The sequence below is a fragment of the Mesitornis unicolor genome, unplaced genomic scaffold, assembly GCF_000695765.1.
Source record: "Mesitornis unicolor isolate BGI_N332 unplaced genomic scaffold, ASM69576v1 scaffold27703, whole genome shotgun sequence".
Taxonomy (NCBI): Eukaryota; Metazoa; Chordata; class Aves; order Mesitornithiformes; family Mesitornithidae; genus Mesitornis; species Mesitornis unicolor.
This window is the reverse complement of record NW_010175783.1, coordinates 1-24083: the sequence shown is the minus strand read 5'-3', so window position 1 is coordinate 24083 and position 24083 is coordinate 1. Positions and strand designations below refer to the sequence as shown.

General features: G+C 41.3%; 1 protein-coding gene across 1 annotated transcript; it reads right to left on the bottom strand.

Moving 5' to 3' along the window:
* Positions 1-211: 211 nt before the first annotated feature.
* Positions 212-19443, bottom strand: SLC15A1 (solute carrier family 15 (oligopeptide transporter), member 1). The gene is made up of 21 exons (XM_010181521.1): positions 19437-19443; positions 19201-19342; positions 16384-16503; positions 16113-16212; positions 15682-15788; positions 13745-13806; positions 12514-12596; positions 11265-11351; positions 10144-10233; positions 9181-9225; positions 9033-9065; positions 8823-8911; positions 7558-7639; positions 5938-6063; positions 4425-4574; positions 3955-4004; positions 3241-3348; positions 3017-3107; positions 2447-2593; positions 1484-1591; positions 212-400 (listed from the first exon to the last, which is right to left on the bottom strand). The coding sequence occupies exons 1-21, from the start codon at positions 19441-19443 to the stop codon at positions 212-214; spliced, it is 2016 nt and encodes a 671-aa protein (XP_010179823.1).
* Between the last annotated feature and the right edge of the window lie 4640 nt (positions 19444-24083).

Genomic DNA, 24083 nt, shown 5'->3' with positions numbered 1-24083 from the left:
GAAGTTTCTTCAGCATACCATCTTCAGAACAAGAGGGACTAATCTTCTCCTCTTGCTTCCCAAGAGAGGCTGCATTATAAGTTAACACAGTTTTTCTTAAGCTCTCCCATTGGGCATATTATCCAGAGCTGTTACTGATTCCCTGCAGTAAGAGGAGTCAGGGTTAGTTAACGGGATAGCACAATTCACAAACACTCCTTGAATACAACTTTTACAACTGAGAGTCAGCTTCCACTCGCTTTTCAGAGACTTCTGGATTGTCATTGACTTGTTTCTCCTCTTCCTCATCAAGCTGCGCTTCAATCTCATTTGGATCAATATAGGTATAAAAATAAGCCATGACAGCAAAAATGACGCAAACTACCAATAGCAAACCAGCAAATAGCACATACTCTGCCCACTGTAAAAAAAAAAAAAAGTATAATTTATCCATCAATATTTGTTCCTCAAAAGAATTACACCTTTTTACTGTTTGCAAGAAATGAAGTTCTCAAGACAGGCAGAGAGTTGGGGCTGTTCAGCCTGGAGAAGAGAAGGCTCTGAGGGGACCTTATTGCAACCTTCCAGTTCCTCAAAGGGTCCTACAGGAAAGCTGGGGAGGGACTTTTTACAAGGGCAGGTAGCGACAGAACGAGGGGGAATGGCTTTAAACTGGAAGAGGAGAGATTTAGACTAGATATTAGGAAGAAATTCTTTACTGTGAGGGTGGTGAGGCACTGGCACAGGTTGCCCAGGGAAGTTGTGGATGCCCCCTCCCTGGAAGTGTTCAAGGCCAGGTTGGACAGGGCTTTGGTCAACCTGGTCTGGTGAGAGGTGTCGCTGTCCATGGCAGGGGGTTGGACTGGATGAGCTTTAAGGCCCCTTCCAACCCAAGCCATTCTGTGATTCCATGAAGTTAATTCAGAATGTGAAACTGAGCACATAAAACGAGGACCACATGACCTATAAGGACTAAGTATTACATGTATATAATGCATATTAAAGCTTCTGGAAACTGCTCTTTGCAAGAGAAGGAACCTGAGAGAGCAGGAGTTATGAATAGCAAACAACGGGTAAGAGGTAGAAACTTTTGTTAAAGTAGTATTTGTTAGGGTTGTTTGAAGTTGAATTTGTGCATGTACATGCGTACACACATTGGGGGAGTGCTGGAGGAAAAAGACCTACAGAAACTTTAGAAGTGGCCCCAGAACACAAGTTACCACCTTGTTGACACAGCCTTCAACACTGGCTTTAATCCAGATAGCTTATAAAGATTCATAACTCTGTTGCTTATATACTCTAACAAGATTCAGTCAAGCACTAGTTCTACAACAGCCTGTAGCTAACACCAACCTCCTACATTCCAATTATAAACGCAAATCCCCCATAATGCTGATGTTCAAAAGATGTGGTGGAGGATGATCGGCCATGACTCCTCCCCCTTTATCAGAGCTGCTTTCTCCCAGTGTCATATAAAAGCATGCCAACGGCTTGATGTGCTTACCTGCTCGCTGAGTCCAGATGCTCCAGCCACGATAAGGACAATTATGTTTCCAATAGCCACCGTTAGCAGCCATCCTGCCTGCAGCACTGACTTCATATTAGATGGAGCCTAGAGAAGTGAAGGCATTGGAGTTTTAGTCAAACACTGCTATCACTTATTTCCTGTTGTTTACTGCATTCTTTACCTTAAAAAAAAAACACTGATTCTCAGAGGAGAGGGGATTTCTTGGTTAGTTTGCTTTTTTGTTGTTGTTCTTTTTGTTTTTTGTTTTTTTTTTAATTAAAAATTGCTAGAGAACTAAACAGGCCTGGAAAAGGCTTTGAGGAGCAAGATATTACTATGTAATAACTATAACAGCTTTGACTTTGTACACACTGAGTAACTAACAGGCACATTTTACATCTGACTCAGTTGCATGTGGTACACATTAAAGAAAAATACTGTATCGTAGTCTAGCAAGCCACATCTTACAAGGGTCCCACTGCTGCAGTTTGTAGGCTCAGAATTCAGGGGAGAAATACACATAGCTAATAATACAAACCAGAGTTGGAAGACAAAGGAATTAAAAGTGTATAATTAAACTGCTGCTAAAGCCTGTATTGGTGTGGAGATAAGGTGTTAGTACTTCATCTTATGTTTGAGGGCTTTCCTGCTTGGTTTTACAGCAGCAGTATGGTTCCACTTAGTTTCAATGGAAAGTCGCATGTGAGAAGGAAATTGGAGAACTGATGATCAAGTCTTCAAATTATGTAATTCATCACAGCTTCATGAAATAACACTGAATTCTAGAGAAACAAGGCCAACTTACACCAGCCTATAGTCCTGCTACAGAGCTCTGGAAGGCATCATTGTTCAAACAAAGCAGCAATACAGAACCACCACTTAAAACCAATAAGTCACAGAAGATCTTAATTTGGTACCAGGATTCTTAACACAATGAGAGCTCTGGAGAGCAAAACCTACCTGTGTGTATGAAAACTCCAGCCCTGTGACAGAGAAGACTACTTCTGCACATGTAAGAATAAAATACTGTGGGATCTGCCAAGCGATACTGACTGAGTTGGGTGGGATATCGTCAAAATACCTTACATCAAGAGTGTAGTTAGGACACTGGAAACAAAAATAGCACATTAGGAACAGTTATAAAGAGTCTGTACACTGAAGGCACTCTAAGCAGTTCTTTACCATCTCTATAATCATGTATACACAAAGTTCCTGGCAGGTAAGAAATACTGTTTATGAAGCTCTACATAGTCATTATTTTACAACAGACTTAATGCAAACTCTTAGTGTCTGATAGGGCTAAAGATCTAAGGCCATTACTGATGAAGATGAATTCTTGCATTACATCATTATCATACTCATTATTGTTTTTATAGCTAATAATGGGCTTATATGTTCTGTTTAACTACACTAATTCTATAATATGTGCAATTAAGAGCAAGATAATTTTACAAGTGCTTTTTTAATTAAAGAAAATATTGACATGAAAAGTAGTTTTGTCTTGTCTATCCAGCAGCACTGGCAACTCACCCCATTAACTACAAGTGTATGGACACCGCCATATCCAAAATCTCTTACACCAACTACACAAGGTATTGAAGTTCTAACAAATCCATATTTACTGAAAAAAAAAGAAAAAACAACATTCACACCATAGGTATGGACAACTGTATTATATAAAAGAGCTCTATGTTCTTTTCCCAAGGAAAAGGATGTCTTTAAGTGATTAGATTTAGGTAAAGGAAAATGCTTACCTTCCTCCCGGCATTAACTCGTAATTACTGACAGAAAGATACGGCATTGATCCAAAAGAAATGTCTTTCACAGAGATGTTGAGAGTTAATGGAATGTTGTTTATGACCCTTTGAAATGCAAGAGAGATGAAATACTAAACAAAATATGCATAAGTCAAAGAATACAGGTTGTTCCTTTTATTGTATACTTGCAGCACAACAAGTATCAAGTCTCCCCCTTTCAAAAATGTTAAATGGTAAAAGTGAAAGAACTCTAAATCTCTTAAAACATGGCTAATGCAAAAAAACAAGCTATAGCCACATCAGCCCACTGCCTGATTAAGAGAATGTCAAAGCAAGCCTTTACTACAGCCAGTAACAAACATCTACAAATGGAAGATGCAGGGGTGTGTGGGGGGGGAAGTGTTATGATACTTCTTACCTAGGATTAATAAGGAGGTATAGATATGCAATCTGTGCTGGTTGTCTACAAAAAAGTCTAGACAAAGCAAAACATGCACTTCCAATTTTACCTAAATTATACCTACAGTAGATATGCAAGATAGCTTAGATGAATCATGCCCCAGAAGTTCCTACACTCCCTAAACATTAAGTGAGGTGAGCAGAAAGCAGGTATTTCCTACAGTATAGAAAGCTACGTTTAGCAAGAAGAGTCCACTCAAGAGGCAGATTGAAGTCACACTACGGCCAAAACTTAGAAGCAAAACAAACTACCTGATGAGATTATTTCCTTCTTCTGGTTTTGATGTGACATTGTCAAACACCTGGTGAAAGAGACCATTATCAAGATACTTCACTGGCACCAGTGAACAGCTTAAATGTGCACTATTACATAGCAGTGAGAATTAACAGGCTTCAGAGCAAGACTCCAGACCTTTCCTTTTAGGATCCTACTAAGATACGTACCTACTAGAAAACACTGTAGGACCACTGATGAAAGGGTAATTGTCAAGCTAAATACTAAGTTGGTAATATTTTTACATACCCCCCCCACCCCCTCCAACCAACATCCTGCCCTGCCCTCTACAGGTCACCAGTCTCACTGATACAGCAGAGAGGAGGAGAGAGAGAGAAAACAAGACAAAGGAAAAACTACCCAGAGCTTGTCCTCTCAGCTTCACACACACTCCACATAGATAGTTGCCAAATCATTAATGTATATCTTGAGAATTAAGCAGACTTACCAATCCAGCAAAGATGCCCAAGAAAGTATTTTTAACCAAAAGAGTGTAACGGCTTCCCCCTTGCAGCTTGATATTTTGACTTAGAGCGTTGCTTCCAGACTTTATGGTTAGTGATTGCAACTGAGAATTCTCAAGTGTCAGGTAGTCCGTCTACAAAGACAAATGAACTGCTATGAATTTCCATACACTTTGAGGGACTGTTGTGGTTTCCAGGGGGTCAGGATTTTACAAGTTACTTCAGAAGCACCAAAGATCATGAGCATCTCTTAACATTCATTTTTTGTTAGGTTTTCTACATTAAGCATTAGTCTCATTTGATTATTATTTTTTATTAATTTCTCTCATTACACAAACTTCAAAGTAGCATGAGCTTCCTACAGGCATTATGGAATAGCTGTTATATTTTCCTGTGTATTTCTCATTCCAGATAAATCAGGCTTACCACCAACACCAAGTAAAATTCTGCTTAGGCACAGAGGCAGCACTAGCATAAGTTAAGATGCAGCATTTTCCAAATAGTAACATCTCTTAAAAGATGCAAATGTAAGCTGCATCTTTATGGTTTCAGCATAAACGGAGTCACTGTTACCAGGGCATGTTTAAAATATTCTGAATACATTTTGTCAGCATAAAATACTTAAACCACAAGTAAACATGCTAATGTAGTACTGAAATAACCCTCCTATTTTACAGGATTATAAAAAACATTTTGTAATCCAAAACCTCTGGATTATAAGATGTCTACAGTAGGGAGTGGGGTATTTTACACCCTTCATTTTCAGGTATGCACCATGGTTATATCAATTCCACATCAGCATATATTTTTAGTTCCCTTAACTTCTCCTCACAGCTCAGTTTCCATATGAGGCAAATTTGGAGGAGGATGGAATACAGATTTCTCCTCTTATATGGAAAAGAGAACTGCAGGCTAGCAAAGAACACACTTCCTAACATCCACTATCTAATATGTCCATCAGCTTCACTACATTTTGTTGTCAATAGGACTATCAAAGTTGTGCTGTAATAGAGCCTGAAAAGGTTCATTGACAGCAAAAACTGAAGGTTAATAATATATGTGATGCAGTCACAAAAAAAAAAAAAAGCTCCCCGTTCAAGAGATCATGTACAGCAAGAGCAGTGACTTACTAAAGCTGAATGGGCTTTTATTGAAGGAAGGGGTGTTCTTGCTGTCCATCTTTTTAGCAAGAGTGAAATTTTCAATTAGTTCAAAATTACTATTCAGTTTCTTAAAGTTTCTTGGAGGAAAAAAAAAAACTTCTTGCCAAAACAAACTAGTACTACTTAGAACACTAAAATAGTTACCATTTCTTCATTCACTTTTTAGTAAAAAAAAAAATCATTCCACAACACAAAAGAAAAAATCTTTATAGTGAATACAGAAAAAAAAAAGTCCAGAAGAGAATCAATTTTGAACCATATGTTAAGAAGCACTTTGACTTACTCCATTAGATTTTTTTTTTTAACTTGCTATTTCCCATCTCCTCTTACTTACCGACATCAGAGACGATACATTCACACTATGAAGTTGAGGGTTGAACTGAACTGCTGCATCAGAATAACCTAGATTTATTATTTTGACTTGAGATTGCTCAGCTGAAGGGAAAACTGGAAGTGTTTTCTGGAGGACAGAAAAAAGTAAATCAGTGCCTTACCCTAAGTCACATAGAAAAAGTATTATAATTACTGTGATCTTCATTATCTCACGATGAAGATTAGCATTTGCTTGATGATCTGAGCTTGTTAGAGGGATGCAACTTTAGCAATGGATTTTGGTTTTAGTCTCAAGCTGCCTTTACTGCTGCCTCAGGAAAGAAGTTTCTCATTCACAACAATGCCTCCACAGCCCAACATGGCTCCTCTTTGATCACCTCCTGCAGCATGTTGCTACTACTAAGGCCACTCCACAGTTCATGGAATGGGCTTTTCCCCACATCCTATGGCTGCCTGGGTTCCTGAGTTTCTCTGCACCATGTTCCAGTTCATTCTTCCCAAGCACTGGTGCTGCTGAACTGGACAGAAGCATGTATGAGCACTGCCCAGTGTGATAGCTCAGAGAAATTGAATTTCTGGGGACGTCATCGCTTCCCACCAGATCTAACATAAATAGCTTCTGCTCTCGCAGAGCACCGAAAGCTGCAAGAGTTGTGTATTTCAGTTCTGCCTCAACCTTTCTTCTCTTCCTGTATTTTTGCTCGCTTAAATCTCTCTAGGTACATCATGCAACAAAAACAGGTCCATCTGTACCCTTCTGCAGGAGATTCTTGTGCAACAGTGTGGGGAGTTACCGGCTTTGATGAAGTTTCTGCCCAGTGCCAGTATGCGTGTGTGCACAGCTCTGGCCTTCTGAACAGGGCATTCAGGAAGACAGCCTGGAGATGTCTGTACCAGCTGAAGGTACAGACATCTTCAGTTTCAACTTCAAGAGGCAGACTTGAACAAAGTTTGTTTTGCTCCTAGACCCAGGCATTTAAGAGAGAATTCCTAAATCCTAATTAAAGCTATTTAAGAGTTAAGCATCTTGCCTTGATAGTGCATGAAGACAGGCAGGCACCCCTGGACAGCTATTCAGATCTTGGGATGCAATGGATCACATCCCAGAGGTGTTGCCAATGCCCCAGCTACTGGGGAAACCTTCATCTGGTTCAGGCATAACACCTCCCCTTTGGGACAAGGAAAGTTAGGTATGATGGATCCTGCCTTAAACAGGTCTCATCTTTGCCCATGCTGTGATGATGCTTCCCAGGCTGTCCCACTTCACCTGCGGTCTAAATATCAGAAGAGATCTGAGATACAAAGCAGCCCCCTGGTAGACCAAACAAATCTCTGGCTTTCAGCTTTTAGTCTCAGTTTAAAGACCTGAGGTTGCCTTTAATATGTGATTTATGTTAATGGCAGATAAGATGTTTTGCAGGATGGTGATCATAAGTAGTTGATTTTATTATGCTGATCATACTATTGCAATATACTTTAATATTTTCCCTTCCCTCTACTTCTGCACTCATATGTGTGGTTCCAAATCTAGTCATCTTGACTCATTTTCCCCTTAAACACACTTTGTTTTGTTTAAACAACTAAATATTAGTAGTAAGTACTTGGATGTGGCTAAACTTACATCTATTTGCACTTGCAGAAGGGCAGCAGCAACAAAAGCCAAAGATGCAAGGAACATCCCAACTGTTATCTTCCTCAGGGGCCTAATACAATGAGAAAACACACATGTGAGTTAAGACAAATATTAATTCAAAACTTCAGCTGTTAGTTTCCTTTCCATGGTGGGTAACTAACACAAATAGCCACAACTAGCACATTATCAGCATTGGAAGATGATGTTACAGAAAGTGTCCTGCTAAACTGGGTACCTCTCAATTAATAATTATAATATCAGGAAATATGTATTTCCTACAGCATCTTAATAACCTGTTACTCTGCATCTGTTAGGCTCAAACATTGACTGAGCATAATTATTAGGTTACTGGAGAGGTCTGATTTGCAGGCAGGCAGAAAAAAAAAAAAACAAACCCAAACCAGTAGCTTTTTTAGCTTTAAGACAAGGAAAATACAAGAAGTTATGCCTTTTAAAAGAAGGTACAACTTGTGTCTATATTGCTATGTTTAAATCAAAATAATATTGAACAAAAAAAGTCAGGGAAATATGTTGAGTTACGAGATATCTAGTGACATTCAGGTAAGCTGTAAGGGTAAATTTAAGGTAGATATTTTATTTATGGCATCATTTGTCAAATGTAACGTGCCTACAAATGAATGACAGCATTTCCAGCACAGCACATGCCTCCAGTTTTTCACAACTAGATGGAAAAGCAGCATTGCATCTTAGGCCTACAAAAATCATTAAGAACTGTATTCTCTTCTGTCTCTCCAACTTGCAAGTGCTAATCACTTCATTACCTACATTAAAAATAATGTGCAGTGCCCTCTGAAGCTACACCTGGGAGTATCCAGAGAGCCAGGCTCCTCACTGGGACTGAAGAGAAAACACATCTTGTCTCAGGTAGTTTTAAGCCCAAAAAATGACATTCCTACTTATACTTCGGGAGAAAGAGGGGAGGTAGACATGGGGGAAGTGGAAAAGAGTAAACAGCATCTCTCCTGCAATCAAAAGATTTTACCCTTAACTGGAAAATATCATTACTTTACTATTAGATTCTCTTCCTCTAGTCTGTGGTGCTTGTACATACCCCTTGCAGTATTCTGTATTTGTTACATTTTAATTTCTTTAAAATATTAACCCAATTTTAAATACACTACTGTTTTCTCCTTAGCTGAATGCTTGCTCTTTTTGCTTTAGGGCTGGAAGAGTGATTAAAAGAAACCACTAAAATGAGCCTCTGTTGAAGTTAGGTAACTACATTAACTTACGTAAAATTGATCTTGCATTTCTTGATTAAAGGATAAACCACACCATCAACAACTGGGACCATTAAAACAATCAGGATTGGATTCACCACCTGTTGAAGAACATAAGAAGGGAAAAAAAGTTAAGTATCTTTCAAAGTCCTTTTTTTTAATGAAAGGCTATTAAAAACCTTTTGGAAGTGCTTACAATTGACAGACAGAATATTACTGTACCTGCATTTGGTCTGGCTGCACCTGCAGTATTCCCTGGTGAAGTAAAAATAAATAGGTTTTAATATTATGACAACAAATAAAACTGATCTAAGAAGTAACTGTTAATTGAGAAAAACAAAAAAAAATCAAACAATAAAAAGTAACCTACAATCTTCCCATCCATGGTTGTGGCTTGCAGTGTCCATCTTGATCCCTTAACAAAAGAAGGAAAAGGTAAATGGCACAGTAAATCAATCTTCCAAAGTTCCTCTTGAATTGTTTTCATAAAGAAAGCATTGGGAAAGACACACAACACAAAAAAAATAAAGCTAGCTTGCTATGGGAGTATTCTTACTCTGCACTGTAAACATTTGAACAGAGTAATCCTTGCAGCCCATTTCACTTTATTTACTAGTTCCGTGAAATAAAGTGGAAAGTAATCTAGCTGGAGAGATAAGCTGGAGAGAAGGCAGGGACACCTCACACGGAGCACTGCTGTGTGCTGTGCATGGCAGCCACCCAAGTGCCATTTTGTCACCTGCCTGAGCCTGAGTGTCCCACATCACTGCCATGTCTGTCCTTCCTGCCCACTACCTTCCCAGGGCTGGACCTGCCTTGAGCCCTCTGCCCAGAAAAGCTGCCCAGAGCTGGGTCGAGCAGGGCTGACTTTCAGCCCAAACCCAGGGGCAGACATGAACGTGCATTGCTGCATCTGCGGTGAGTGCCTTCAACCACCCGTGATGTACCACTGCCAGATGTGATAGTTATTATTCATGTAGTGAGTATTCAGTGCTGAATTTCACAGCAGGATTGCCTATGGGTGACAGGTCACACCTGTACTAGACTAAAGCAGTGTGATCCAGGCAAATCTAAGTCCCAGTGGATATAAGATTTGGAAAGTCAGTGAACCAGCCCTAGACACGTCCAAATAAACTGAATTCTCGTTGTCTACAGAACTTCCCGTACTAATGTGACTCAGAATAATTACCCCTTCACATTAAAACCAGGTTAAAGAGTTTGCAGATATTTATTTTCCACCCTTCCACAGGCACCTTTTTTGTCTGGTGGCCTCAGAGCCCATAGAGTGACATCGTACAGCTATAATTGCCAAGTCAAACAATTTCTACTTTACCTGCTGGTCAAAAAGTGCCCAGAACATGGGGAGAGGGATGTAAAGGAAAAGCACCTTCAACACCATCTTAGTTTGGGCAATCAGTCGTTTCTGCAGCAAGTGAGAATTACACAAGAGGAATTAGTAAAATTACACAAGAGAAAGTAAAAAAAATAATAGTTGCAGACTGCTATTTGCAGCACAGCAACAGGTAGAGACACATCATTTAATGTTTACCCATGCCCTGAACTTTGTATGTTGTGGGTGTTTCACTGATATCTATTAAAAAAGCACAAGGCCTGGCTCATGGGTGTGGTGAGGGCTGCTGGTTAAAGGTGACATTGATACAGGAGAAACCTGTGCCTCTTGGCATGTGTACTGATGGCAGCACTTAGCGTTGCTTTGTTTTTTGAGGAAGGAGGCATTTGAACAGCAGGGGACTGGGACATGCATTTCACACATGAAAAATACATATAGGAAAAGGGAGAATAAAGGGGACAGGCTCAGGTTTGTGCTGCAGTTGACAACAAGGCAAGGTGGACAGAAGGCAAGGGACATGGCTGGGGACTACGGGACAAGACTTTCAGAGGCATGGTAAGGCCCTTGTACTAATGCCAGGAGGATGCAGTGGTTATTCACTGAAGCTGGATTTTTTAAGCATAGTTCTGCATTTTGATCCCAAGATGAGTGTTGTGGCCCTGGCATTAACAATGACAGTCAGCACCACACACATTTTCCCTTCTGCACTTATTAAACCTGCACATTTTTTCTTTGAAGTTGGTTCTGAAGCTGGTTTACTGAGAGAAACAAAAAGTTGACAGGGAAAATGCTTGCCATTTTACTAATTGTAAAACTAATAGGTGCTTGTATTTGTTCAACAAGGGAAACAGTCTTTTCTTCATTGTCCTTGAATATCCCCAGGCAACCAGAGCATCAACTCATACACAGCTCTGCTTTCTCCCACAGGATCTGGGGGTGGTAACCTGCAGTCCCAGGGGAGCTTTGGCCTTGCCATTAGCTTCTAAATGATTGAGAGATCCACAACTATTTAACCAGCACTTGAGGCAATGGATCAGAGGGGAGAGAAGAGAAGCTGAGAGTCAGGGGATGTCATGGCACAGGAGCGCTCACGCAGTACTTACGCTGTACTTTTCACTGGCCCAGTCTAGCCAGTGCTCTCTCTTGGGGAACTCCTTGCTGCGATGCCGAAACCGGTTTTTGATGGCAAACTGAGCAGAAACAGAATTTTGTTTAACGGCATTACAACTATTTGTCATGCTATAAGCTGTTTGGTCATTAAAGATGACACTCTGGCTTTAGAGGGTGATAAAGGTGACCGACTTCTATTAGCTGCTCTAAGCATCTTAAGGAATATTGCATTTAAGGCCTCACGCTGTCCGTACAGTGGAGTGTGCGCCTGGGATTAGGTGAACCAAACAGCTCAGAGTAGTCTCTCTAACAGCGACCCACATTGAGAAACTTGGAGACCTGCCTACCTCAAACTTGCTTATGCACAACAATAAATAGAAGAATGTCGTATGCACAGGTTTTCAGAGCTGAATGGCTGTAAGAGTACATTTCACTATGAGAAGCTGCATCTGGTAGACATTCCTCGTACCTTGACACTGAAAATATACCAATATAGTACTGAAGAACTCCTAAGACTTTCTGCATGGAGTAACATGCAAAGCTGAGCTGGGCCTTAGTGGCAGCACTCTAAGCAATGGCTGAAGTCACCTATAGAAATTTGGTTTTAACAGTGCTTACAAAACAAGCAATGGTCTGGGCCATAAACAAGCTGGTAGAATTTGCATGGGGAATGAAGAAGCCCATAAATGAAAAAAATCCCCTGATCTCAGAGTTGAGGCACTAAGAAGTTGGGACATGCAGTGCTATTCACGCAGATTAAGCTCCCTTCCTTGCAGGCTTGCACTGGCATGTAACCACCTTGACCTCCCTAGAGTACAGTGGGGATCAATATGCCTCTGCATTGTAAATAGTGTTCTTTTAATAAGCAATAAGTATTTGCTGATAAGATATACTAGTGGCTCTGCTCTTGACTCAGGTCAAGGCATGTTCATCTCTTGCTACTGGGCTGCATAACAGTGCACAAATGAAGAAAGAATCATTCCCAGAAGCTGGGATAAGCTTTTATACATCACTGACATCATACTTTGTTTCCTTGGTGTATAAGTTCACATATAAACCAAGATATAGATAAATAAAGAGGCAGTCTAAATCTGGAGATGTCAGTAAGAATCCTTCTGTAAGGAAAAAAATAAGAAACTTCAGAAGCTTTCCTCATATTATGACAGATTTCTGAACTAGGCAAGTTTACTGAACAGTTTAAAAAATTGCTGCCAGGGTTCTGGGAATATAAATAGTACTTACTCCAATGCATTTGAAAACTTGAATCATTATGTTTCCTTCAGGTTTAACTTTCTTGTACAATTTGCTTCCAAGTACGAACACAACTAAAATAAACAAACAAACCAAAAGCAAGTTAGGATTAATTGAAAATAGTGGCAATTAATTTGGAATGGAAACTATAACAGTCAAGAAATTACATCAGGGTGGGAATAAGACTCCTAAGCAGCAATGAAATTGTCGACTGGCATATTATCATACAGTAAAAGAAGTCAAATTAATGCCAGCAGATTGCTTCTATTTAAGACAAAAGACTAAATCTGGAAACCTTTAGGGTAAGTCCTCAGTGGGATATCAGCTTAATTGAGGTATGGTCAAAACAAGAACCACTTCAGGCCTTGGCTCTGACCTTGCTGTACCAGAGTAAGGCAGCTTTCCAGGCTCCTTTTCAGGAGCCCAGGACGCTCACATCACACAGGGACACGTGAGGCTGTGCCTGAACCGCAAGACTCGCCAAGGTGTCCTCAGCACCCGCACCCAGGCACGTGCTCCAGCCTCACCCTCCCATGTGCAGGTAAACCCCCACAGCCGCCATCCACCCTGGGTTGGGTGCATGGGCAAGATGAGTTCACCAGTGGAGGCCCACCCTTGGCTGGGTCCTAGTCAGGACCATGAAGGACCAGGACCACAAGGGATACCGTGGTGCATAGTGACATCCCACAGCTTCTTGGTCTTTGTGCTGCAGCAGAAAGGCCTGGGGGAGTGAGCTGTAGCACAGCTAGTTAAAATACAGAGTTTTGAGAAATACTGACACACCAGGATGGCATTTCTCCCATGCAGGGACAATTACTTCATACAGTTCACTATCCTGGACTACAGATAGTTTCCAACAACCACATTTTCTCGGTGTTCTCACACATTACATTCTAGAGATCTTATTTATACACCTCAGTAGTCCAAGACATACTGACAGTAAGTTACATAATGTACAGAATTCAATGGTATATTTGTGCCTCTGCCCAGACCCATCAGCATCTCCTGGTAAGTCGATCTCTTCTGTAAAAGCGAGTGCTTCAGATTAATCCCACTCACCACCCCCACCCAAGAAAACCATTGAAGTAAAAAAATCTCAGAAACAATCAGGTATTGATAGAGGTTGATACATTAAGATTTCTACCACTTTCTCATTATTCTGAGATAATCATCATCTAATCATGTCTAACTGAAGAAACAAGATGGAAACAGATCCACTTACTTAAAGAGAAAGCCATGAGGGCAGCAGGAACTCCAAAAGCTAGTGGGTAACATCGCTGTTTGCTATGAATGCCACACTCTTGAGCTGAAGTACAAAGTAACATTATGTAATTAGTCTCAGTCAGCGCTGCCAGTATCTTACATAGGGTTTCTGTTCTTCACATTCATTGTTAACTCAGAAGGCAAAAAAAACCATCTCTGCTGATATTGACAGAATGGATGATCAGTATCCAAATTATCTTTCATTATTGAAAAGGGGAATTATGTATCACAAAAATCACAAAATGGTTCAAGTCAGAAGCGACCTCTGGGGGGGTCATCTGGTCCAATCCCCTGGCTCAAGCAGGGCCACCTAGAACTTGTTGCCCAGGACCACATTCAAGTTTTGAGTATTGCCAAGGATGGAGACTCCACAACCTCCCTGGGAAACCTGTGCCAGCTCTCAGTCACTTTCACAGTGACAAAGTGTTTCCTGATGTTCAGAGGGAACCTCCTGTGTTTCAGGTTGTGCCCACTGCCTCTGGTCCTGTCACTGGGCACCACTGAGCAGAGCCTGGCTGTGTCCTCTGTGCACCCTCCCTTCAGGTATTTGCACACACTGAGCAGATCCCCCTGAGCCTTCTCTTCTCCAGGCTGAACAGTCCCAGCTCTCTCAGCCTCTCCTCATAAGGACAGTTACGTTTAGTTTTACACTGTCCAGTGAAGAATCCTACTAGAGTAATCAAATGCATGTTCTTGGTAAGAAACGTAAGTATGGCTTGTTGAAAAAATTCTCCCCTTCTTCTCCCCCCCTTAGTAAATAAGTGATTTGACTTTATGAAGTCAGTATTAAAGCCACTTCATGCATACATCCTGAAATGATGCTCAGTGTGGACATAGCTACTAACAGGGAAAATTAAAAGACTAAACAAAATTACTACCTTTTTCACCACATAACTTCTAACAGGAAAACTACAGTTTGATTTGAAAAAAATATTAGCTTACAGCTAATTAATGTCTTGATTTAGTTGTATTAGCCTTTTGGTTAAACTTTTACAGGACATCATGGTACCGCCTCTTCCAGCTGAATTTTTCTGTTTTTCTAAGGTAGCTTTCATCCTGTATCAGCATGGAAGCAAACTGTATGTTGTGCCTTATGCATATCTCCTTCCGTTTTGGGAAAGGACAGAACTTGCTTTAAGCAAACATCTAAAATGCTTCTACATAGTCTGTTCCAGCTGAGAAATCCAAAGGCTGGAATTTCAGCCCAGTGCTTTAGGGTTATTCCAGCACTCTCACGCTGTTTTCTTGCTTTTGAGAAAAACAGCCTTTTTCAAACTCCTGCCAAGCACATCCCTACAGCACCATCTGCTTAAGCTTGCCATGAAAATCCATATGCATATGGATCACTGAACTGTTTGCTTTCTGTTTAGGATCATGCTATTATAAGCAGAAGAGAAAAATCTTTTTCTCCTTTAACAATATGAAAAGCATGATTTACATTGTCACATGGCTAACTGCGTTCCCATCTGCATAGATGCTTCTGTACTTTGCATGGGCACTCTTTAGAAGAGTCCACTTCCCGAGTGGAGGACTCTCTCCTCACTTTCCTTCTCAGCAAACAGTACAATTCTTTCTCATACGATGGTTTTAAAGGCATCAGAAGAGGTGCCACATTTGTACCTCCATAGAATTAAAATATGCATTAGGCACACAAGGTGATAGCTTCAGCATGGCTCTTCAGATCTAATACTTCTGATCCTAAAGGCAATTCAGGTCTCAAACTGGCTTGTTTCTGATAGTACCTCACCTGGAAGAAGCCAGATGACATACATGAAAACCTGAAGACTGATTTGCCAGATAACTCCACAAGGTGCCAAAGAACAGATAACTTATTTAAACCTAACTGGACTGCAATGCAACACTCATCCTTTACTGATGTTTAACTCTTTCATAAACAAATGTGGAGACTCACCTCTGAGCGTTGGGGTGATTATAGTTGATAGGAGGCTCCCAGCATTAATAGACAAATAAAAGATAGAGAAGAATGTAGTTCTTTCTTTTTCCTACAGTGGAAACAAAAACATGTTTAGAAAGGCTTAGCCAGAACTTCATTGATCAGCCTAGATTGAACAACCAGCAGCTCTCTCTGCACTGTTCAAGACAAACAGCTATCTAGCTCCTTCTGCAGCTACTCAGGAAACACTACAGTAATGCACATGTCTAAATATGTCTATTATCTTTTAGTATTATATTAAAGTTATACTATATTACATTTAATGTCTAATACAATAATACAACATAGAATATTATATTACATTATGGTATTATAATAGTCAAACATTAGTAAGAGTATCTGTACAATTGAAGAATCTGAAAGATATTGTTACCTGGTCATCATCAAACTGATCTCCACCGAATGCTGACACGCAAGGTTTGATCCCACCAGTACCAAGTGCAATGAGGATCAAGCCAATCATGGACAGAGCACTGGAACAAAGCAGAAAGAGAAAAAGGAAAACAAGAAATCACTTTGCTTTCTTAAAGCATACATAGGAGTCTGATTGCAAGACAGTTGAAATTCAAGTAGCATAAATTTAAGGCATAAGTTGTCCCACCCTCCATCAACCTAGAAAAAACTCCACATACAAAGTAACTCACATGTGCAGTGATAAATTATCAGGAGAGCCATCCCGGTTGTGATCTGTCAGGTCATTTATGGAGCTCACAGCAGTGACTGCCTGTCCAATCGTATAGATAATGGACAGGAAGAAAATTGTCCTGTTATAAAGACAGGAGAGAAATTTTCAGATCTGTGTTAACGCAATTACACACAGATGTACACACACCAATAATGCAGACTTGCTTATTTCAAAGATGCTTAGTAAAGAAGCATAATTAACAGATACAACCAGCTACGGACTCAACTTATCATAAGCCACTGTAAAAATCTGTCCGCATACCTCTGTCGCAAGATTTCTACTCTGTTTATTTTTTAATCATCATTTTAACTAGCTTTGTTTAATTAAGCAAGTCAAGATGACAGATGGATTCTGTAGATATCACCAGCTCACAGGAGATATTTAAACACCTTCAGTGGTTGCCTTTTTAATAACCAACTCAAAAATACCATTATCATGTTTCATGTATGGCAAAGTTCAAATGGACTACTCTACAGCACTGAAGTGTGCAATTTACAATGATTTTAATATCATCTAAACAATCTCTATGTTATTTAGCTGCAAGGAGTAAAAAAAAATTAAAACTTAAAAATCTACATTAAACATGGAAACTGTTGTGAACAACTCCTCCGTTACCCCACTCTCTCAGTTGTTAAGTGTACCAACATCTTCAAACTCTGGGCAAAGCGAGAGCAGTGTTGAAGAGCACAGACTGCAGGCTCTCAGCCTGGCTTTCCTCTGCAGGGAGGTGCCTGGAAAGGTAACACCAGGGAACCCCCAGCCCCCATTCCCATGCCTTTAGGGTCCATTTCTCTTTCTTGTATGTCAGAACATGCTCCATTTTAACTTTCTTTGAGCTTAAGTGTATGACTATAGTTTAATCCAGGTTCATCCACTTCTTTGGCTGGGGTTTCATTCTATAGCCACAGACCCAGGTCTCTGGTTGGGAGGAAGAGCAGAAGAAATAGGATGCAATGCTGTGAAATTGTTTAAAACTCTAGTTTGCAGAAGCAGCAGTCCCAAAGCCAGTGTGGTCCACAACACTGAAGGGCAAGGCTCAAGGATTTAGGACAACCCCAATCTATTTGACAAAGGCAAGAGATCCTCACAGCAAGCTTGGAGCACCTTGACATAGAAGGAACAGAAGCAGCATCACTCACACCATTGACCAAGTTCTTCTCACATTAAAACAAGGTTTTCTTGATTTAAAAATGCTCTTTCCTGTAGCAGGGTAAAAATCTACACAAAGCAAGGCAACAGTGAATATGCTACTTAGTATACAGACTTTCTTTTTTAATAAATAGCACTTCGATATAGTTACTTAAGTTGCTTAACAGCTTGAGAGTAAGTTTCCATTGAAGTTAAACCCGAGCTGACAAGGAGAAAAATTTCTGGGTTTTATTTGTGAGGCTCACACACATCCTTGAAGACGACACTCACATAATGGGCACTGCATAGATGGCACCAAATAAAAAAGTAACTGATTTCTGTACTGTTTTCTCCAAGAACTTCACATCTAACAGTATGTGAGCAGGTGGCAGCATGCTCCTTGGAAGACATTGCACAGAGTATACGGACTGTATAAGGTCTGAGCCTCTCTTACAAGAGAGCTTAAGTAATCTCCTCTTCCTCTTATCATCATAGATTTTTATTTTAACTAATTATTGTTTAAGCCTTCCCCACTGTGGGGCATCTATACATTAAACCAAATAATTTCTTTTTTTTCCAAAAGCATGTTTGTGGGTTGTTTTTTTTTCTTGTCAAACTTAAAAGTTCCAGTTTTAAGCCCTGAGCCTTTCTACTGAGCTCCTGTTAAGGATCTGGTGGCTGGGCGCCTGCAGCTGTGGCACTGGTATACACAAGTATCAGATAAAACAGGTAAAAGCCAAAATAGATTTTAAAAAACCCAAAAACATTTTAAAAATCATACCATGTGACCAAGTGAGTGCACATAGATTCAGGCTGCAGTCTGCAAGATCTGAAGCTACTTGCAATGAGCTTACACTGATGGGGCTGGCTCCAGAGAGGAGCCCTGGTCTGCCAGAGGCTGTCAACACAGCGGAAGAAGGTAACACACCCAGCTTCATCTCTCATCTCTGGGAGATCTTTGACAAGTCAGCGAACATTCCTGATTTATATCCCCCCATAAAATCTTTATTGTGCTCTCTTCTGGTGAAGTAAACACTATTAGAACCATGACCTCAGTAAAAGGGAGCAAGATCAGGCTGTCGAAAATAATTTGGTTACATTTCCAAGCTCTTCACTCAGTGGTACATTTCTGGGCAACTTGCACACAGATAAAAACTCAGAATTCATCATTTAAAGAAAGAGTTGCAACTCAGCCTCCCACTGAGCTGTCAAGTTAAAACTGAAATTACAGAATATTTTAGAATATATTCTAAAAGTCCCAGTTAATATAACAGTATTTTACAATTTCATTGACAACCTGCAATAGGTAAAGATTCAAACCAATGTAATTATAGCCTCCAGAGTCTGTTTTCACAGCTTGATGAATAATTTTCCTTAGTTTAACTTACAATTTGTCCAGGTGAGAGAAAAACGTGCATCATGCCCAGAACACAAGCTACAACACTTAACTGATTAGCAGAACTGTAACATTTGCTAGCTCTGAACTAAATGAAATAAAACCTCAAGCTTTGGGGTAAAAAAAAAATAAAATAGAAACAATTCTGGAGCAGGCAACACCAGCTCTGAACTGCATCTTTGGGAGATGGGTTCAGTACCACTGAGCTCAGCTGAGCTTTCATGGTTTTTGGTTTTCTGAGGAAGCACTCACTTGAACTTTCCCAGCCAAGAGTCTGCAATGAGCGCCCCGAGGATGGGTGTCAAGTAGCACAGAGCAACGAATGTGTGGTAGATGGCTGTAGACAAGTTATCATCCCATTGCAAGAAGTACCTGAAATATAAAACGAGCACCGCTGTAGGAAGAAGAACAAAACAACAGGTTACAAACCAAATTAAGGACTGTGTAAGTAATGGTAGGCATGAGGACATACAGGACATGGGACGTACCTCGCATGCCATAGTAGGAGAACCGCTCACAGAACTCATTGATGAGTATGAGGAAGATGCTGAGTGGGTACCTCCGCTGCAGGCAAGAGACAGACAGTGTGGGCTCAGAGCTACGTGACACAGACCAATGTCACTCACTGCAACCCACAGCTTGAGCAAGCTCAGTACAAACTCTGCAGGAGCAAGTAGGTACTCAGGGGTTAGGAGGCTGCATGAGCTTCAGTGGAACAACACTGATTTAGCTGAGCCAACTCTCACTCTCTTGGTCCCCAGAGCTCTACAGGCTTCTCTGCCCTTTGCAAGAAATCTTTGGCAACATTACATCTGACCTTCAGGCATCAAACTATGCACATTTGAAGTCTTGAGCAACCTTGATTGGTATCCAAAAATATGCAGAAAGCCAATAGTTTTGAAAAAAACCCAACAAACCCATCAAAAAAACCCCACTATGCCAAACCCCCACAGCACACCTTTCTTTACAAGCAAGAAGAGAATGCACAGTTATACCTTGATAATATATGACCTATACTGTTCTTGTTTTGCACTATACTGTCCTCTCAAACCTCTGGTGCATTATACATGTGCATATACATACATTTACTGAAACATCTTCTGTTGTGATCCGTATTGGCTAGAAAGCACTGGATCCATCACTGAAGAGAGGTAGCCTGAAGGTTACATTTTGTAACACTCTCTGTAATCTTCCCCTGCCCTGGGGATGCCAAGCACAGGTCTGACACCACCCAGCTGCACAGCTTTCCTGAGGAAGCCACTAAAGTGTGAGAAATCTGTGGGGAAAGTCTATGGAGTAAAACCTTGCGAGATGAGAAAAGCAAAGACAGAGATAGGGTTGCTGAGACAAGTGTCATTAACAGTTCAGATTCAAGAGGAAGGACACTGATATCAAAAGGTCCTAAGGGAGAGCCAGCAGATGATGACAAGTCAGCCGCAGGACGGATGGGCTCCAGGGACCCTTCTCCTCCCAGCCAACATCTGCGCAGTCAGCAGAGGCTCTTCAGACATTTTATCAGGGTGGTGAGCACACTAATGCTTAGCTGGGACTTAATGAATTACCAGGCTGTTCTGTGTGTGTTGGCCAATAACTTTAAAAGTATAAAATAATGAGTATGTTCATAGGATGACTTTTTTGTGCACTGATAAGTTCACCCAAACAACGTAACCCAAAGAGAGTCAATATAGTATTTTTTTAATAAAAAAACCCAATACTTACTCTCTCTCTCTTCCTTTCTGCAGCTGTGAAAGGGAAAAACCGTAAGTTAATGGAAACTACTAAATAACATCCCTTTAAACCCACTGGAAGACACTGGAAAAGTTCATCTCAAAACAAATAATGAAGCACTAATACAATATTGTTCAGGATGAGTAAATTTTCAGTTTAAGGGGGGAACTTTTCATGGTGCAAGGAGGTTATTAGGAAAAAATTTGCTTGATTGCTTTTTCTTCTTCAGGCTATGCATAGACTCACACACACTCCCAAGGAAAAACCAAAAAGGACTGACAAGACAAAGCATCCCACTCTACTACACACCATTCATCATCGCTCACCACACATCATTCAAGGTGGTGGTAGACCACCCTACCACACACAGGAGAAGAATCCTATTTCAATTCACTCTCACAGATGTTACCCTAAAAGCAGTTGAAGAGTAAGGAACAGACCAAAGATGCCCTGCCAGGGTGGATGCCAAGTTCTGAAAAGGGACAAACTTTGCATGGCTTAGACTTAAGGAAGGCTGAATACACAGCCCAACGGAGTGACCCACATTAGCAGGCATTCCCGTAACCTGAAGATTAACCTAGGAAGCCCTGGAAAGCACAGGAAGGGTCCCGCTGGATCCCTGGCAGCCCTCCAAGCACTGTCCCGCAGGGCTTACTTGGCCCAGGGGACAGGCCCAAAGGCTGGGTTCACAGGGTTGTGAATAAAGGCCCTGTGCCCACAGAGTGGATGTCAGCACTTCCTATAATACCACATGAGCAACTTCATTATCATTAAGATAAGGCAAAGTACAAAGGGTGAACTTTGAAATCTCCATTTGCAAATGAAGTGTGCCCACAATAGAGCTCTATAAGAAAAATATGTTTGCCAAGACAATTACTTAGTCCATAGTGCCCCACAGATGAAAACAGCTGACAGCAACACTATAGCGTTTGACACAATACTAAATAAAGTCACTTTCAAAAGTTGTTAAAACAAAGTAATCTGATTCTTGTCTTCACTGCTGTGGACAACTACCTTCACAATAGAGACAGAGGCAGTATTATGCAGGTAATCCAAGAAAATATTTTCCGAGAAAACAAGTAACATCAGAAAGTGCTAACATGACAACTTCAAGGCACATGCAGACACACGTGTCAGTAAAGTCACTGGTAAAGTCCCTTACACCACGCCTATGAGCAGATATACTGACGGATCCCAAGGCAGCAGCAATAGAAGCTATCTTCATAATCGCTCCTTGATAATTTCCACATGTCGGTCTTCCCAGCACACATGTGTCATACTGCCAGTTTTTCATAACATACAGGAAATGTCAATTTGAGCAGCTCACTCCTGTCTGTTAGCTAAGCCTTGGGAAAAAATATCAAGGAACTTGCAGTTGACTGGGTTTTTTTATTTCCAGAGTAAATGTATCACCTCTACAAGAAACCCTATGCAAAGGACACTGAATAAGCCTTTTTTTCCAGACAACATTTACTTCAATGTTTAAGAGACACTTATTTCTCAACCATTTTGACTTTAATCCTCTATTCTCCTTTTACAGCAACAGTCAGTAAACTCCTGATGGTGTTAAAACCAACATTTCAACATAGGCACCTAAACTGTCTGAGGTAAAAAAAAAAACCAACACAGAGCACCCAGCGTTTTACATCAATTTCAGTGATAAATCTGGGTTTTGCTAGTGGTACATCAAAGCAGCTTCCTTTGGGCAATCTTGGTACCTCTCAGTGACTCCCCACAAAGAACAACCCGCAGAACTGTTCATTTTCACCACAAAACACTGAAGAGTTCTGCATTTGTCAAAATAAACCTCTAAGCAGTTAAGCACTTGGTACTCCCTTAAGATACTAAAATACTTTTGAACAGTGCAAAGAGACAGAAGACACTTAGTTCTTGGCTTGAGCACTGAATCGAAATAGTCAGTTCTCATTGGTTCACTCTTCTCCTTCCCATACTTGCAAGCACTTCCTCAGCAGCTCTCACCAGCACAATACCATGCAGTCACAGAGATGCTGTGGTAAGCTGCAGCTCTTTTGGCTCATGGTCCACGTCACAAGATGGGAGCGCGTTGCCTTGCTCCATGCAGTCATCACAGCAACTTTACCTGGTTGAAATACTTCATGTCTGTGGCCAGGCTACCTGTACACAACCATGCTGCCACCTAGGATGGTCCTGGCTCCAGAGCAAACCTGCGCTCCTGCTGCCTGACTCATGGTACAACCAAGGCTGTTGCCTTTGCTCCTTGGAGCAGCCTTATAGCACCTACACAAGGATGCTGCTGTTGTCAGGACAAATGACTCCAGGAGTCTCTGCTTCACACCTCGCTCTTCCAGAGAGACACTAACACAGAAACCATCAAAACAAAACTATAATGCAAGCAAACTTGCTGTTACATGAGCAGATCCAGCTGCATCAGGTTTCTCTCTTCCCAGAGCCATCATTTTCCCAGCTGGCTGCCTAAACCAGCAAGACTCCAGCGCCCCTCTGGGGAGCAGCACTGCTGAGCTCTGCCTGCTCATCTTTATGATTGCCTGAGCACAGATTTGCCTGCTGAAGATGCAGTGGTACTTTCTCATTTTTTGGGCACCTCAGGTTCCTCCCCTATGTGAGACCAGGTTTCCCCAGTTCAGGAACTGCTTGTGAGGAGAGGCACACCAACATGCTCAGACACTACAGAATCAAGGGTCCAGTGAAGGCCAATGGAGAGCTTGACCGCAGAGAAGCATCATTTGTCCCTTTGCTACAGAGTGTTCCAGTTTTGAATTTTCAGGATAAACTATTTAAAAGTCTGAATCTTCCATCTGTGTTTCTACATATCTAAAGAACATTGACAAGGTCAATTCTAGGTGAAGTTTCTTGTGAAAAAGCATTATTTAAGAGCTATGAGAAACACCACATTTAACTTTTGCTAGGATTTTAAACTCCAAGATAAGCCTTACCAGCCAGGGATTCAGCTCAAAGAGCTTACCAGGGCTGAGGTGACATCACTTGGCTTTCACTAGGGTTTCGGTGCAGGGTCATACAAGCTTGGCTGGAGGAAGAGTTGCCCCAGAGGAAGCAGGCTGGTGAAGAAGCAGTGGCTAGGGATGGCCCAGAGGAGCGCCAAAAGGTGCCCTCAGACCTGCACTGAGCAGCAGAACCAGCCCTAGCATCCTGAGATCCCTCGGCCACACAGCCATCTCCCTGAGGACTGCCCACAGCCCACCACAGACAGCCGGGGTCAGGGGGAGGTGGCTTGAGGACCCCTCTAGTGCCCAGCCTGGAGGTAGCATCCCTCCACCGACCCTACCACCCCCCGGGCCGGTGAGTAACCTCCCCCATAGACACCTACCCATGCTGCCGACTGAGCACCGGCGGGTCTCTCGGGAAAAAGAGAAGTAGAACACCGGGGACGGCCGGGTTTTAACGAG